At 30.7% G+C, this 18064-nt stretch overlaps 2 protein-coding genes across 2 annotated transcripts; one reads left to right on the top strand and one right to left on the bottom strand.

Moving 5' to 3' along the window:
• Positions 1-1197: 1197 nt before the first annotated feature.
• Positions 1198-6288, top strand: LOC134705190 (uncharacterized). Its single transcript, XM_063563947.1, has 3 exons — positions 1198-1355; positions 5213-5315; positions 5671-6288. The coding sequence occupies exons 1-3, from the start codon at positions 1268-1270 to the stop codon at positions 5798-5800; spliced, it is 321 nt and encodes a 106-aa protein (XP_063420017.1). The 5' UTR covers positions 1198-1267; the 3' UTR covers positions 5801-6288.
• Positions 6289-9024: 2736 nt separating this feature from the next.
• Positions 9025-11350, bottom strand: LOC134707436 (uncharacterized). Its single transcript, XM_063567173.1, has 3 exons — positions 11201-11350; positions 9755-9857; positions 9025-9210 (listed from the first exon to the last, which is right to left on the bottom strand). Exons 1-3 carry the CDS (start codon positions 11286-11288, stop codon positions 9078-9080), a joined length of 324 nt encoding a protein of 107 aa, XP_063423243.1. The 5' UTR covers positions 11289-11350; the 3' UTR covers positions 9025-9077.
• Positions 11351-18064: the final 6714 nt, after the last annotated feature.

The raw sequence follows: 18064 nt of genomic DNA, 5'->3' as shown, positions 1-18064 counted from the left end.
TGTTATACATATAAACCATGATATGGACCAATGATTCTGTAATCTATGAAATGAAGAATATCTTTATTGTAGTATGGTATATATCATAATATATTTTGGTAAATTTTGATTTTTAAAAACATCTATAGTTATATGATATGGATCAGTGTTTTGTTAAACTTTAAACAAGGTATGTACTGTCCTATAACAGGATAAGCAATAAAGGTATACAGTATAATTAACGGAACCACTTAATAAAGTTAGGAAGGAATGTTTCCAATTAAATCCCCTGCACAAAAAACATGTTGATATGTCGTTTAAAAAAATATCTAATAAATTTACTTGGTAAACTGAAGCAAAGCTGTTTGTTTACTATTGATCAACACAAAAGAATAAGACAAACCTTTTAACTTCTTTCTGTTAATTGTTAAATGTTTCCATGTATCAACTACTTAGTACTAGATAACTAGTGTTATCGTCATGTGCAAAGAAGTTTTTGTTACACATAATTTTGTAGAATATTTACATCAGTTATAATCATGATTATAATCAAATATTAAAAAACACATCGGCAAAATATGAAAATTTCGAGCATTTGGTGACATTCCTGTGGTACACATTTTTGTTTTGGACCAACTGAAGCACGTCTCCGAGCCGTAATAAAAGAAAAGGTACACAAACGTAAACTGAAATGTAAATAGTGCTAATTTACATAGAATTTATACGCCAAATCATATAGCAATTGCTGTGAGAAAGTTTATTTAGCAAATGACCGCGAACTAAATTAAAACTAGTCCAAAAGGATAAGCATCGTTTCTATTTGATTACTCTTCCGGAGAACCCGATATCATGCAAGTTTTGGAGGGGTTCGTGTTGCTTAGTCTTTATTTTTCTATGTTTCTATTTATGGTATTTGATTGCACCATTTGATACCTTCTTTCCTGTTTAAACAACACAAAAATTTATAACGACTTAAAGTACAGAATACAAGTGTTTCATGTAACATTCAGAATTATTAAAGTACATTTTATCATGCAAATTTTAAGGAATTATGTAATAACATATAACCTTTACGATAAATAGCTAAATGATCGGAAGGGAGCAATCTAGGAACATGTGTCCAGAATGTTTGTACGTGGATTTGTTAAAAAACATTCATTCAAATACCTGTTTGATGATTAACAACACTTAATTGTATAATGGCCAAGCAATGTTTTTGTTAAAGCAATTATTTTTGTTGATATAAATACGTAGCAGCATACTTCTGGCTTATCTACGTCTTAGCAACATGGTGAACATTCAACTCTGTGTGTTTTTTCTGATCGTAGGACTGTCTTCAACTGTTGATGGGTACTGTTTTGTGCAGCCACCTACAGGTAAATATAATCATTGTTTTCTAAATTTTAAATGTAAATGATGATAGTCATCATGATCACAACGCTTACCGAAAATGTATCTTGTACTTTCCAACTCAGTCTTATCTTTAAAAACAGTTTCATCTTAATGAGGTGGTGCTGTATGAATAATTGGGGCATGAATTTTAACCAGTTAAAAATCATTTTCATCAATGAATTTAGGATCTCTCTGAAAGTGCGAGGACCTTTTATGGGAATTAATCGTTTGCCACACTTTTATTGCAACGCTGCAACTAACGTCATACATCACACGACTGAGAAATAACTAGAGCAGGATCCGATTATCCTTCTAGATCTTTTGATATTTTACCTACAGTTTGTGGGGTTGGTGTCGTTTTATTTTTTATTTATATGTATTTTTTTGTTGTCTTATTTATGTATAACTGTTAAGTTATTAAGGTATATTGTTCAGGGGTATACCGCTATCTTGAACTGTAGAATCACAGTAAATAATCGGTCTAGTTGTTTTCCCAAAATCTGCAAATTTGGAGACAGATATGCAATTTATTGGTTACACAATTTTAGTTATTCATTCCTTTATCGAAAAGGTTTCACAAATATCAAATATTTGTGCTTTTTTATAATTTTTTCCAAAGAAGCTGTTAAAGGGGAGATAACTCTTTTAGTAGAAAAATGATACTGGACTTACAGGGAATTTTCATGGTTTACTTGTAGCAAGAAAACGCGTTCGGTGACATCATTTTCTTTTTATTTTCTTAAGGTCAAGTTACAGTAAATGGGCTATGTCACAGATTTCAGTTAAATTTTGCATACACCTGTGGCTCGATGAACTCCAACTAAAAATCGAAAAAATAATGCATTTATCTCATTTATCATTTAAAATATTACTGATTGAATTCTTACAAAATTGGTGACCATTTGTATAGAAAGCACATAAAATCGGCATAAAACCATCTAAAATTTGTCTTAAAATCGCCAAATCTCTAGGTCTACTCCATAGATTTTTCTTTAAAAACTATATGTTGTTGATACATAAACTACCGTTATAATGATGTAAAATAAAGATAGGGTCACCGACTTCGTTTTTACGGTATACATCATTCAATGTTGTGTTCTTTGTGAAAAAATCCTATAACACGTCGAAATAATCGTAACGTCGCCGTGTTGCAGGCCGTAAAACGTTGATTTTTTATGTTTTTCACTACCAACAAGGTGAAAAAATGATTATTAGAAAAAAAACGAAGTCGGTGACCCTATCTTTATTTTGCATCATTATAACGGAATTTTATGTGTCAACAACATACAGTTTTTAAAGAAAAATCTATGGAGTAGAATAAAAGATTTGGTGATTTTGAGACAATTTTTTTATGCTTTTTCGCTGATTGTATGTGCTTTCTATACAAATATTCACCCATATCAAAAGAAATCAATCTGCAATATTTCGGATAATAAAAGAGATAATTGCATTATTTTTTCGATTGTCAGTTGTAGTTCACCGAGCCAAGATTGTATGCAAAATTTGAGCAAAATCTGCGACAGGCAGGTGTTTTACAAATACAAATAGATGTTAAGTTTTACTTTATGCTTTCATAGATGCAAATATGAGAATAGAAAGTTTATAGCTTTAGCTGTAGAATTCTTATTAAAAAATGAAATATCCCTTATGTTAATGGTGAAGTTGTTTATTTAAATAGGACGCATCAAATCTCAATAATTCTTTGAGAAAACTTATTCTTAAAAACTAACAATTCAACAACGTATTTATACTGTGATATCTAACACAATTATATTTATTAACTACATAAAAATAAACGATCGACCGGAGTAACGATCTTCCCTGTCAAAAATTGCAATTAGATTCGTGTCTACATTTTAAAACTTTTTCTTAATGATGCAGAAACAATAAGTATTAAGATCACGAAAATAAACTCTTCATAGATACCAGAATTGAAATTTTATTTTTGCGCCAGACGCGCGTTTCGTCTTCAACAGACTCATCAGAAAATGTTAAAATGGGCCAAAAGAAGAACGAAAGTGAAGAGCATTGAAATTAGTTTAATAGATTGTGAAAACTGTAAGTTGAATATTTGTTCTTTAAATTACACTTTGTAATCAGAATTAAAACTTTAAAAAATCGACATTTTCCGATGTGAAAACAGTAATCCTCTGATGATTTGACATAGTAACACGTATTTTCAAATATTAAAATTGCATGGTCTTGAATTTATTCAATGGAGCACTTTGTATGAATAATTCATGGTAAATTTGAATAGGGACGTTTACTGATTTCGGAATTAGTTTAAATAGTTTAATACTTTAAACTTTTGTAAACTTTTATTTGTCAGGAAACAGGAGTTCGAACAACTACGCAGAGTTAAATAATTAGTTCCTGTCCATGAACATATTCACTTCACCTCTCGGCGTCCAATCAGATGATATTCAAAAGTTGATTTTACAAATATCAATGTGATACGAAACACTATATAAAAAGGGAATGTGCCTCAATATATTTATTTTTTTGGTAACTGCAAAGTTAGTATGAGGTGGAGAGTTATCGTTAAGTGTTATACTTGTAGATATTTGCGAGGTCTTTGATAATTTAGCAATAAATAACCATTATCATTTGTTATCGTTTGATTATTATCAACCATTTCATAACATTTATAGAAAGAAGTGTCAATGTCATACATTTTTGAAAGCTTTGTTTGACATATGCGTATACAAAAATCGTTGAATATCATTTTGTACGTCTGACTCGTTTCGTCAACAAATACTCATTGGTGACACTCGATTCAAAGCAATAAAAAAAAGCAAGGATGACCTTGAGTAACTGCTTTAGATCTTTGATAAAAGCATTTCTAAAAATCCTTATTATTCCATTGTTTTTCATATTATACCTGTTGTATATCTATGGATAAATACACAGATGATCTCAATTTTTGTTAAGCTTTTTCAATGGTAATATGAGCATCTTTCATATCTACTAAGCATACTAATTCCTTCGTTTTCAAGTACCTCTATTTCTGAAACATTCGAGGAATTACATTTATTATTCTGATTAATTAAACGATTGATAGTTTTGTCTGTTTTTAAAAAGAGAAAGTAGTAAATTTAATCAGAAAAAAAGATTATCGAAATAATATTTTTTCTTCTTCTCATAATATAAGATTTTCTAAATCATTGAACAAACATAATTTATTATAAATTGTTTGGTCAAACTGCATGCATTAACTTTAGCGAAATTACTGTTATTTATGGCTGAAACATTGATAAGTAATTTTCTGTACATTTTATTGATAACATGTAAAATTTAAAAAAAAAACTTAAAGATTTTCACATCGAGACAAAGATTTGGCACACTTTTGTGAAATTTTTGTGTTTCGATGCACTTAACTTTGTTATTGCCTTCCAACCGGTAAAGTTTAAGCTCAAATGTCGAGTTCGGTGATTTTCGCATCGAGGCAAAGATTTGGCACACCTTCGTGAAATTTGTGTGTTTCGATGCACTTTACTTTGTTATTGCCTTCCAACCGGTAAAATTTGAGATCAAAAGTCGAGTTCGATGATTTTCACATCAATGAAAAAATTTGGCACACTTTTGTGAAATTTTTGTGTTTTGATGCACTTTACTTTGTTAATGCCTTCCAACCGGTTAAGTTTGGGCTCAAAAGTCGAGTTTGATGTAGACGAAACGCGAGTCTTATGTATAAAGTTAAAAGCATAGAGACATGGGGGAGTTTTTATGTATTTAAATAAATTTGTAGTGAATCCATTTAAAGAAATAAATAATATATTTCAGTTAGATCACATAATTACTTTGTCTTTAATTGAACCATTCAATCTTTTGTTTTCGTTAGATTGTGTTTACAAAGAACAAATAATAAAAGACGGAACAGAGTATAAATCGTTTGAAGAATGTGTTAACTGTGATTGTAGGAAAGGATCATTGAGTTGCTGCTCGTAAGTCGTTTTTATTTTCGTCACAATGGTTTCATTAATGCTACTCTATTTAGATACTTTTGGAGATATCAAACTTAACGGATTTAATATATATGTGTGCAATTTGGGATAGAATTGAATAATTCTTTTTTTTACAGTCATATGTCAAGATATGTGTAGTATTCACATTTGGTAAAGACCAACTTCCTCTGTTATCTACATCTATCTTCCCTTTTCATCTATGATATATTTCACCAACATTTTTTTCCCCAGCTCAATTTTACCCCTATCAAATTTCATCAGTAACACAATCACTCTATGAATAATATACTCAACCAACAACTTTAATTCACATGTCTATAACTTTCTGTTTCAGCATTGGCGGATACATCAGTAGTCATTCTGATGATTGTAAAGTAATACCTGATGGACCATGTTCGCAAAGGGCTGTCCTTATTGCTGATGAGTCACAGCCTTGTCCACAAGTCTCCGGTGTTGGACGTTAAATGTTGTGAATTGTTTAGACGTCTAAACATATCTGTGACTATCTTTTGTTCTTTTATGATACATAATTAGCTCAGACCAATTCCATCTTCGTGCCTTATATGTCATGTACTGTGTTACAATTCTAGATTCTACTAACGAGGAAAGGTAACACTAGGTCATCGAAAGCTGATTTTCTAGTTCAGTCTGTCTAGATGATCAATCAGTTTACTCTGATACGTATTTTTGGAGTTATTGCCTCTGAAATGTTCATTTTTACATCTCTTACAACAAACTCGACGTAAAATACAGATCTGGGTACATTTGAAGTTACTGACAGCTAGTTGAAAGCCAATAACAACAAATTAAAGAAATCATGTTTTGAAGACTAAATTATCAACCTGTACACATTTCATATTCAACGGATTGAGTGTAAAGACGTCAAAAACAGTCTAGAAAAAAATAGCTTTTGTAATGATATTGTTGTCAGGTCATTAAAGATTGCATATTTTGGCGTTAATATTGATTCACTTATAGGGTCTTTGCATCGGAACTAAACACATTTATTAAAAAAAACAGTTGTTGGCATGACACTGCTTATGTTCTTCTCATATATGTTATGATGGTATGATACAAAACCCCTAACGGTAAGGATTGTGCCTGATATTCATATGATGAAATCATAATCTTTCAGTCAGTTTAATTGAAGTCTGGAGCTGGCTTGTCAGTTAACTGCCAGTAGTCTGTTGTTATTATGTATAATTGTCATTATTTTTATTTTCTTTGGTTACATCTTCTCACATCAGACTCGGACTTCTCTTGAACTGAAATTTAATGTGCGTATTTTTATGCGTTTACTTTGCTACATTGGGTAGAGGTATAGGGGGAGGGTTTATTTCTCATAAACATGTTTAACCCCGCCGGATTTAGTACTAATATCACCTTAAAAACTACTAAAACCAGAAAACCATTTCAAAAGTACTAATCTCCGACTTCAATTCGAATTCAAATAAGGGAACCTGATATCAAGATGAGATGAAATACATGATTGGTATAGTGATCTGAGATGGTAATGTCACCGACAATACATTTTTAGAAGGTGTATTATTCAAAATACAAAAGCTGAGATATAGGATTTTACTTTTACCTATAAAAGGTTATATGAAACGGACACAAAGTATTGGATACTGAAGAAAGTACTCACTAGAAATGGGAACTTGCTTGTTATACAGCTGTATAAGTACTTACACCTCAATATAATTTAGGGATGTACAAAGGTGGTCTTAGGTGTCCAAAAATAACATTGTATAAATCAAGAAATCAAAATTGATACTTGAAGCTGGGAGAGTGAGTATAAGTTTAAATCAAAATAAGCTAAAGATATTGATAGGTCATGGAGCTCCTTCTCCATGATATTTTATTTATAAGATATGGTGTGAAAAGGCTGACTCGGGCTTTTACCTTATATTTGCATTGGTATTATTTGGGTCTAAAATCCAAAGAAAGAAAATCAAGAATCTGCTTATATTTTGTAAAATTACCTTATATGAACTTTTAAGTATTATGTTAAAAAATGAAAAGGTGTTATGGGGCAAAAAAAATTCTTGTAACGTATGGAAAAGCCAAGGAGTCTGAATATTTTACACTTATTCCAAGGCCTCACCTAAGTACATCCTTAAGGCCATTTTTTCAATATCCATCTGAGACGAGTGGAACAAAAGAGCTATGGAGATATGATGGTTGTCAATTTATCTACATAAACGTCTGGAAGATACTATCATATAATTTTGTAGAATAATTGCGTTTTCTATCTGAATATTACACAAGGAGATAAAGGTATTTGTTGTTCGAGTAGACACTTTTTGATTCGGGATTTTGCAATCATGAAATTAACGTTGTTGATTGTGAGAGTCGTTTTTTCAGGACATTCCAAAATATATGGAAGGATAACTAAATTTTATTGCTATTTCCTTTACAGAACTGAACAAAGAAATAACACGACGGGTACCGTTTACGGTGCAGGAAATGCTTACCCTTCCGGAGCACCTGATTTCACTTCCGATTTTTAGTGGAGTTCGTGTTGTTTCTTAATTATTATTCATAACTGTTGATGTAAATATCCTTTGGTTTTGTGAGTCTTAGTTTATTCATTGGTTTTGATTGTTACTGTCTTTGATAAGAAAGACACATTTTATAAAGAAAGAAAAAAATAGAATATCTTGAGAAACGTGACACAAAAGAAAATTCAATGGAATTAAAAGTTAAGAAAACCTTCACCAAAAAAGTAATGAAAGTCTGATAAGAAAGGCACGACCAGAGAACTGTAATGTTTTGTGCTTTAAAACGTAAATGTATTCAAGCTGCATTTCACCTCGACTAATGTTTTAATGTTGACTTTTACATTTAACTTTCATTTGTGTTTAACAATTGTTTACATAAGGTCAAATCGAAGTAAACATTCATACAAATATTTGTTAAGGGATCAGCTGAAGGATTCCTCCTAGTGCCGGAGTTTCTCACTGCATTGAAGACCCATTGGAGGCCTTCGACTGTTGTCTGCTCTATGGTCGGATTGTTGTGTCTTTGACACATTCCCTATTTCCATTTTCAATTTTATTCAAACGTCACAAAATTGATACAGACAAAATTAAAACAAATGATAAAAATATTTTCTTGAAAAACAAAACACAAGAAAAAAGTTATTTCTGCATACTACAGCAAAAAATGCATGTTAAATCAAAACACTCCTTTGATGTATGAACTGAGAATTTCAGACATTTGTTTAATTTGTATCCCGATGGTTATATTCATATATCTTTTTTTTTAGTTTTCCCTTTCATCTTATATCGAAGAAATGACAAAAATTATCGTATGATGCTGTCTGACAGTCTATATAAATGATTTCTTGAAACTCTGAATATTTCTGCTTGGCAATATTATCTTGATTTATAATGTTTATAAAAGACAACATTACACTGTGAATATATCGCGTTTTTTAAGTCTTGCAACCGTAATTGTTTGTATGTAATGATCGGACAAATCCTGAAATAGTAGATAGATGCCCTCCAGGATGGTTGTGGCAAATTTTGGTTTCATATGGGCAAGTTGTATCAGAGAAAAAAGATGTATGTAAAAGTTTAACAATGACGACGGACGTAAAAAAACTATGTATTGTATGGTAATATGCATTGAGAAAAAAGTAGTGATTGTAGTAGAGGTTATGAAGGCTTATTTACATAAGAAAACAAAATTTCATCATCAATTTTATTAATACAACATCAATAAGACACTTATTCACATTCAACGCCCAGTCATAGAAAATCCTCCTGGACAGGGCTGTGTCTCGTCAGTAATAAGAACAGCCTTTTCAGAACAAGGTCCATCTGGTACCACTTTACAATCAGTAGATGCGCTAGAGATGTGCATGCCGATACTGAAACAAACAAATTAGTTGTATACGCGTGAATGAACTCATCATGGATACAAGAATAAAAAAACATTAACGTCATACATGTGTTTCGTAAAACGGGAACAAAACATTCAAAATCAGTTAAACAGTCCAAATAAAGTACGAAGTTGCAGAACATTGAGGAACTGTAATTCCAAAAGTTTTTTTGCAAAATACAGCTTAGGTTATATATTGCAGAATATAATGGTCAAGTCTAAATCATTAAAACATCTAGTTGTGCTAGTGAAGGTATTTGATAGTGGCGGTTAAAATTGTTTATATAATGGACAATGTTTAAAACGAACAATAGGTGGCGAAAGACAAATGGTAATACTATATTAATCCCAACATAAACCTCTAAAAAAATACTTATTTGATGTAAATCGAAAATGATGATTAATGTTTTAAGTCAGTTATTTTTAAATTTTAATATTTTTGAAAATACTCCGAAATTGAATACACAGAAACCAATCGACATAACAGAAATAGATAGAATATGAAACCAATTAGATAATTAAAAACAACTTACGAGCAGCATTGTAGTAATCCTCCCGAACAGCTACAATTGATGCACTCTTTGATAGATTGGTAATTGGCTTTATCTTTTATTATTATTCCTTTGTAGATACAATCTATAGAAAAGAAACAAACCCGACTGACCAATTTACTGTAACATTCATTAAAAACAAAATATTCATCTCAAAGTAATATTAAAGCCCAACTTAAATAACGAAGTTGAAATATAAAAAAGAAGATGTGGTATTTTTGCCAATGAGACAATGAAATGCATGTAAAACCCAAATTTCAGAAACTTGGTCCGAATCTTTTGCCTTGGTTCTATACTCGATATTTCTCTAAAATCATTTTAATCATATCTTAATATTTTTCAACCCTGTATACCACCATTGCTCATGTTAAATTGTATAATCGTCTAACAAATAATCCATAATTATTTTCATAATAGAAATGATAGCATTTGCTATAAATATTGAAAAATTGTTGCACTGAAAATTGTTTATAATAACTTTTAAATTAAATAACTACCGTCCCAATTCGGAGCCTATAGTTCAGTGATTGTAGTTTGTTTGTATTTTTTATAGCTGATAATACTGTATGTTTTTTTCTCATTGTAGAATGCAGTACAATTGCCAATAGTTTCCAATATCAACTACACTTGAACCTTGGAAGGTAATTCTTGGATGTTTGTTGATGTTCAAATCATAATATATAGTTATGTGACTATCATTTCTGATCAATTGCTGTGACGTTCAACTCAATTACTCTACTACCCGTTATGAGTTTTACCATATAATAATACTGAGGAATCCTTAAAACCGTATACTGTACCGACATATACCAATACATTGAAAAATAAAGAATGCAATAAAAAAAAAAGAATTTGAATCATTTTTTCTGCAATAATAGAGTGGCATCGTGATTGTGATAAGTTAACACGAGCATCACTGAAGAGACATGTATTGTCGAAATGCGCATCTGGTGCAACAAAATTGGTACCGTTGATTTTATTAAGTTAGAATCTTATTTTTAAAATATTTGTTAATTTAAAGAAACCAATACAGGACCCTTATATATATGCACGGAGAGCACTTTTATAACATTTGCAGCAGCCAACATTTTTATCTTTATGAAATATTTTTGTTGGCATTTTTTTTATATAAAATTGATGAATTGACCATTATCATATTAAATCCGGTAATCTAAAACTGTAATGATGAATGAGATTAGCTGCAAGAAAGTTTTGTGAAATACACGTTGCTTCTTTTTAAAGAATAATCGTGCTTGTAGAGAGGCATATATTTTATTGGCGATTTTCTAAAAGTTTAAATTCATGTCCTTAGTATCCTGCAATTGGGAGTTATATAACATGTACAACTACAAGTTTAAAACTTTTAACAGGTAAACGAAAAAGGAAAATGGAAAATAAACATACGGTAAATGGATAATTAAAGTTTACCTGTTGTTTTCTGCATAAAACAGGACCCATCAACAGTAGAACACAGCCCTACGATCAGGAAAAACACACAGAGTTTAATGTTCACCATGTTGACAAAACGTTTAGATTAATTGGTGAGATGTATGCTGCTCTGTATTTATACATCCGAGAAACTAATTGCTTTTTTTTTTAAATCGAATATTAAAAAATACGTGTTAGTCACAATCAAATTAAGTAGCATTTGTATCGATGTTTTTGGACAAACCAAGAAACATACAAATAACCTCAACACATGTTCATAGATTGCTATCAATATTAAAACTATTTATTGTAAAGGTTGTTACATAATGCATCTAATGCGGTATAATAAAATGAACTTTATGTACTGCATATGCTGTCTTTTTTAATTGTTACAAACCTTTTTATTAAATAAATAGAAAGAAAGATATCATTTTATTTAGCTGTTGTGACTCATGTAGGTTGCACTTTGTAAATACAGCTGTTTCTCAAAACACGCCTCTTTTGGGGAGATCTTGAATATTTATAGAAAATTAATTTTGTTTACATACTGATTCCCAGTTATGCTCTCTGTGTTCCAACTCACAGATAGATAACTTGGGAATGTTACCAGTAAATAAACATGTGCATATTGTTTACATTGAACTCTTTTGTAACCTTTCATTCGAGGTAGGGGTAGTTAAGAAAATTAGTGTATGTTTAAACTCTGAGAAGTTCAGGGCATACAAACGTTGAAAATATGCAACACAGCCCTATATTTTGACCTTTGAAAAAAATTGTGGTGCATATGAACTTTCAATTCTAGGATCAGATTTTTTTCAAAACATAGTAAAAGTGGTACAGTTTTAGCCGTAAAAGGAGTTCCTTTGGGAAATTGCATCGTCAACAGAAATGCAACCTGTAATCAATATTGGATTGGTTAAAAAGGTTGTCTGAACGTCATAAAAATTGTTGGCTGTTCGATCCCCTCCTTTTGAAAAAAAACACATTACATACCGAGTGCTTATTTACAAACATAAATGAGCCTACAAAAATGCTCTACACCTATACAAATCGGACATAGAAATTACCGTCATTGTTCTAATCATAATCGAAATAATTGATGCAAGCTATACTTTAATGTAGTTTTAACATTGATAGGCTATTGAGCGGGCAAAAATAATCACTAATGTAATGCCTGCCAATATTATAATTACAATAAAGAATAGCTTGCATCAATTAATTCTGAAATTTTACAAAAATAATCGGCAAAAGCATATATTTTCTAAAAGCTTGATTTTTATGAAATTTTACAGAATAATTTTACCAACATTACTTGATGAATGTTCCTTTCGACAATTTTTTCTTGTGTATCAAATCGGCATTTTCAATACATGATTCATTTGTTAGATATCATCTTACACATTTCAATATACAGTTGCTGTATTTGACGGACGTATACATTTGAAATCAAATTGTTTAACATTCGTAAATAAAAAAGCATTACTGATATCCTAGTCTGATAAACTAGGAAGTCTTTGTTAAATCATTCACTACTTGCACTGGTGGCAGAAGATGACATATGATATGGACACTAATTTGATGTTCACGTTCATGTGATGAACTTCTGACGTCCAATTTATTTAATTTGTAATTGGATTTTTATCTCATTTTTATATACTGTGAAAGTACTTTAATTCGTGGGTATCAATTTTCGTACTTTGAGCAACATTTACATGTTCATTGGTTCTTAAATTCGTGGATTTTAGTATTCTAAAACAAAAATATAAAAAATGAAGCCATTAGAAACAAAGGTTACAAATTGTCAGGATTGAAGGAAATTACAAAGTAAACATTGACCCGTGTGTATCGTAGTGATATCACTAATTAACCGGAGATAGAGTGATCAACATATTAAACATTCCAGCAGCACCTACATACGGGGTATATATCTCCCAATTGATACGATATTCCCGTGCTTGCATTTCCTATCATGATTTTCTTGATAGAGGATTACTGCTCACAAGGAAGCTATTAAACCAAGAGTTCCAAATGGTGAAGTTGAAATCATCACTTCGTAAATTTTACGGACGCCATCACGAGTTGGTTGACCGTTATGGAATAACCGTTTCACAAATGATATCGGATATGTTCCTTACGTCGTAACTACAATCCCCTTCCCTTTCATGAATTTGACCTACCGAATTATACTTTTTACCGGATTTGTAATCACATAAGCAACACGACGGGTGCCGCATGTGGAGCAGGATCTGCTTACCCTTCCGGAGCACCTGAGATCACTCCTAGTTTTTGGTGGGGTTCGTGTTGTTTATTCTTTAGTTTTCTATGTTGTGTCATGTGTACTATTGTTTTTCTGTTTGTCTTTTTCATTTTTATCCATGGCGTTGTCAGTTTGTTTTAGATTTACGAGTTTGACAGTCCCTTTGGTATATTTGGTCCCTCTTTTAAAGACCACCAAAGGTGTTAATTAGGTAATAAACATGTCATCTAAACAACAGTTACATAAACAAATGCTATAAACGTATCTTGAATTGTAAAATAATATTTTTTTTTAACAAAATAAATAAATATTTATTTCAAATATTGGCTTGTTACAAAATCCTTCAGGAGTGCAAGCTCCTCCTGATGTTCCCTGTTACAATCCACTAATCACTCAGGGTAGTGATTAGTTGTAAGATACATATTACATTTTTTACATTATATATATATATATTAAACTCATTGAGGAATATTGAGAAAACATTGACATTTTGTATCTTTTGATCGCAAATGTAGTAGGCTTTGTAAATTGAAAAACCCACAATTGTTAAAAGTCAAAATGTTCTTCTTCAGAAGTTTTATATCCAAATCCTAAGTGTCGAAGTTTTATTTTAAAAGTTTTTTTTACTGTTCTTTAAAACTTCATTTATTTTATTCCATTTTTTAAAAAGATACGGACACAGTATAAAAAAGTAATCATAATCTTCTTCTTGTGTACAAAAAATACAAAAACAATTGTTTACAATTTTCCACCTGCATAACAGTTTCTTTGTAGGTAGAATATATTGTAGTAATTTCCATCTAAAAATTCTAAGTTTATTTTCTTTTCAATATCTTAATAAAAAAATTTATAAATAGTTTTGATATAACACATCATCTATATCAAATATACACAGCCATTTTTTGGGTCCAATAGCTGGTTCAGTTTTTTTTATTCATCACAGACTTATATAAAAGTTTATTTGTTAATGCTTCTAATTTTATAGGTAAACCATCCAATATTAATTGGTTTCTTTTTATATTAACAATACTTTTTATAGAGTTTTCCGATTTTAAAATTGCTGGCCAGTCTTTTGATATAGATTTCTTTACTAAATTGATTTCAGCTATCCAGTTTGATTTACTTTTTAGTTTATTTAAAATGATGTCTTGAGAAATACAGCCTTTTTCATATATAAGTTCATTTACATTAAAAAGATCGCTTTTAACCCATTTTTTTAATATAGCTTTATTTCCAATTTTATAAATGTATTGTTCCATAATATTTGTTTTTCTTATGACTGTAACTGTTTCTGTTTTTTTCTGTTAGACCTCCACATTTTATAATATCTAAATAAAAATCTGTGATATTTTCAATGCTTTCGTCGGTCTTATCCCCACTGTTTGTTTAACACACTAACAAGTTTGACCCACAATTATAAAAACAGTGTTGAGGTATAATTGTCCACCTCCTTCACAATCATTCACTAGTCTTTTTACTGCTTTTAAAGCAGTGAAATAACTTTTTATATCTACCAATAATTGAATTTCTTTTTATTTTATCTGGTTTATTATCCTAAACAAAACAACTTGTTTCTATTTCTTGTAAAAAAAATCTGAAACTCTGCAAGCAGATCCCACAAAAGTAAAAATAGGCACAATTCATGTTTTTTAATTATCAAAATTTTTCCAAAAATAGTAAGATTGTTTTTGATTTTTTCATCTGTTCAATCTTATTTTCCCAATTTAGTTTTTCACATTCATCTCTACGATGTTAAAAGTAAATGCCAAGAGTTAAAATAAATCTTAACAAAAACGAGCCTCGCATGAAATTATAATTTCCTATACGTACGAGAATTATGAGGATATAAAATGAACACTTTATCATAGCATATCAATATCGGAAATCTGACTTTCATCGATCAAAAGTATTGGTTTATGGGAATAAAAAGATCAAAAGTTGTACAGTTTAGTTTTTTTAAAGATTAAATGGGTATAATCCTGCCTGCGGTTATAGTTCATAGTGGGTTTGCCCTGTGACTACTTTCAAAGTATTCTCAGATTTGGCGCTATTCAATGTATGCTCTATAGATCATATCAGTAGTAAACCTATCTGTCCATGTCTTGATTTGGACAACGGTTGTTTTATTTTGTTGGACACTTAAACTCGTCGATAAAGTCACCCACGAAAACCACGAAAAGTGGTTCCCTATGCATAAAAGTACTTTCACAGTACTCCATTTCTGATTGTATCCGGTTTTTGTTAGGAATTTACTTTTAAATAATACTTGCCATTGTTCGAAATTCTAAAGATACAAAAGGTTAGCTACCTCAGGTATAGATTATCTAAGTCGTATTTTCCAAAAATATTTTGAATTTTAAGCCACCAAAGCTCTTTTAATCCGTACTTGCATTGTCATTTTAACTATTTTGAATCCAGCTGTTTTCTTTGAAGGACGAAATGTATTTCTAGCGTATACAATCACAAGCCTACTATCTTTGAGGAGATTTTTTTTATAAATACTTATTGTGCAAACATTTTTTCTGTATCCATTTTATCCATGTCTCATTTGGCATTATGAATAAACAATTAAGGTAATACTACCTTTCATGATTGTAAATAGAAAAAACTATGAGCATTATCAGTAATAGTTATACACCGAGGGAAAGGTGGGTCTAGATTTTTTTTTTAAAACTCGGCCGGAGGCCGGAGGGGTTTCTTATCAAGACACGCCGTATCCCGAGGTGTATAACTAACTTACACCCACTCTATGTTGTTAAAATTGATTAATAAATGAAGAAAAAAAAAAACGATAGCATATAATATTTTATTGACAATAACAAACCATGATTTATAAGATTTTTTTATTACGTGAAATCCTACTATTAACCTTTTTTGGTTATCTTTGTTCAAACTTTGACAAGTGAGTATAGTATACCAGTGTCAAGGTAATTTTTGCATATTCAAATAAATCCTTGGATTAATATGGATCAGCAGGTCAAATTGACCGTATCGTGTATTCATATTACAAACAAAAAATATGTCATGGTCCTTGAATGCAGTTGTCAATATGGAAGGGTATGAGACGGGCGACATTGTTGGCAAGCATTGAATTTGGTAGAAGAGTTTGGAGATAAAGGCAATATTATAACTCAAAGTACTTATCTGTATCAGTTTAATGAAGGTAATCATAACTGTATTTTTCATCTTACGGTTTTATAGAAAAAAGCCCCCTCTCTTCTCGAAAATAAATAGACATTCGTATTCGGACCTACAAAGGGATAAGTATGTCTGCAATAGAAACCCGACTACCGGACACGCTCAGCATACAAAGATACAGATTTAATATTTCGTAACTATCTCTTTTAGGCGATCCAGCTGGAGGTTTCCAACACAACAGAAAGGGGATGAGGTTCCGATAAATCAAATACATTGATCTTTTAAATCAGGTCAAATCCGTGGAACCCCTACCCCGGATCGGCAATTGGATACCAAGGAGGGGCGAGAGTTAGAATCCCCTCTTTTTAAATAGAAGCATGACCGGGATGAAAAATATTACTTTCAGCAGAGGATTAAAAAAGTTTGTTTTTTTGGTATTCAAAATAGACGCTTAATTTTTTTATTTCGCAATTGGATTTAAAAATTAAAATATCTTTTAACAATTTGTAGTGAATACTAATAGTAATTTATTATGTTCATGCTATTTAAAGAGTAATCAATTTCTATTGTAACGAATTACAATGGACTTTGTTTGCGGGATGTAGAAGCAAGGGTTTCCAGAAACCCCGCTTGTCACAGCCTGAGGTCAAAATCCATTGTTATTCGTAACAATCGATCTATTCAATTTACACGTGTTTCAAAAATAGAAACAATGAAGTATAACAATAGAACTGGGGTGTAATTACATATACATTTTATTTTTCAACTTTAACAACCCGTTCCTCCATATCGATACGGGCATGGTTTGTTTTCATCATTCTTCAGTACATTTTTTTCAAAGCTTGGTCTATCTTCAACAGCCTTGCAGTCTGGATGGAGACTCGACAAAGTCATTCTCATTCTGGAAAGAATAAAAACCAGAGACAATGCATTATTTTGAATCCATATATATTTTACAACTGACCTTTTCCTTATCAATTTTTTTTCCAGACATACTAATAAGTAATTAAAATTGAGAATAGAAATGAAAATGTGTCATAGAGACTTAAAAAAGCAATTATACATATATTTGATGTGTCAAAAGGTTTAACAAAAAAAAAATCGTCTCTGTTTATCTTTGACTTGAAACTATTTTCAGCTGAGTAGTTATCCAAATGTTGATTATACATCAAACTATGCTTTATCATTGACTCTTGAGCAAATGAATAAAGGTGAAAATATATTTATCAATTATGGACTTTTGACAAAGTCAATATGTTATATATGGACCTGTTCAGATTGTTTTGACCGAGGACGAATATAAATTAATATGTTACATATGTAAATAATGTATCAGGAAAATGACTAAATTTTTTCTTTTTTTTAATTGTATTTTGCAAAAATTTTAACATGTTATTGAAAATATATTTTTTTTTAAACTTCATAGCTTGTTGCATTAACAATCTTGTTTTCCTATCTTCTGCATTTAA

Source organism: Mytilus trossulus, chromosome 2 (genome assembly GCF_036588685.1).
Source record: "Mytilus trossulus isolate FHL-02 chromosome 2, PNRI_Mtr1.1.1.hap1, whole genome shotgun sequence".
Classification (NCBI taxonomy): domain Eukaryota; kingdom Metazoa; phylum Mollusca; class Bivalvia; order Mytilida; family Mytilidae; genus Mytilus; species Mytilus trossulus.
This window is presented reverse-complemented; position numbering and strand designations above follow the sequence as displayed.

Excerpts from the sequence above, each read along its gene's own strand:
- LOC134705190 (XM_063563947.1), top strand. The coding sequence starts at position 1,268 with ATGGTGAACATTCAACTCTGTGTGTTTTTTCTGATCGTAGGACTGTCT. Across the intron at positions 1,356-5,212 it reads TTTTGTGCAGCCACCTACAG|ATTGTGTTTACAAAGAACAA; the intron begins GTAAATATAATC and ends TGTTTTCGTTAG. Across the intron at positions 5,316-5,670 it reads GGATCATTGAGTTGCTGCTC|CATTGGCGGATACATCAGTA; the intron begins GTAAGTCGTTTT and ends TTTCTGTTTCAG.
- LOC134707436 (XM_063567173.1), bottom strand. The coding sequence starts at position 11,288 with ATGGTGAACATTAAACTCTGTGTGTTTTTCCTGATCGTAGGGCTGTGT. Across the intron at positions 9,858-11,200 it reads TTTTATGCAGAAAACAACAG|ATTGTATCTACAAAGGAATA; the intron begins GTAAACTTTAAT and ends TCTTTTCTATAG. Across the intron at positions 9,211-9,754 it reads GGATTACTACAATGCTGCTC|TATCGGCATGCACATCTCTA; the intron begins GTAAGTTGTTTT and ends TGTTTGTTTCAG.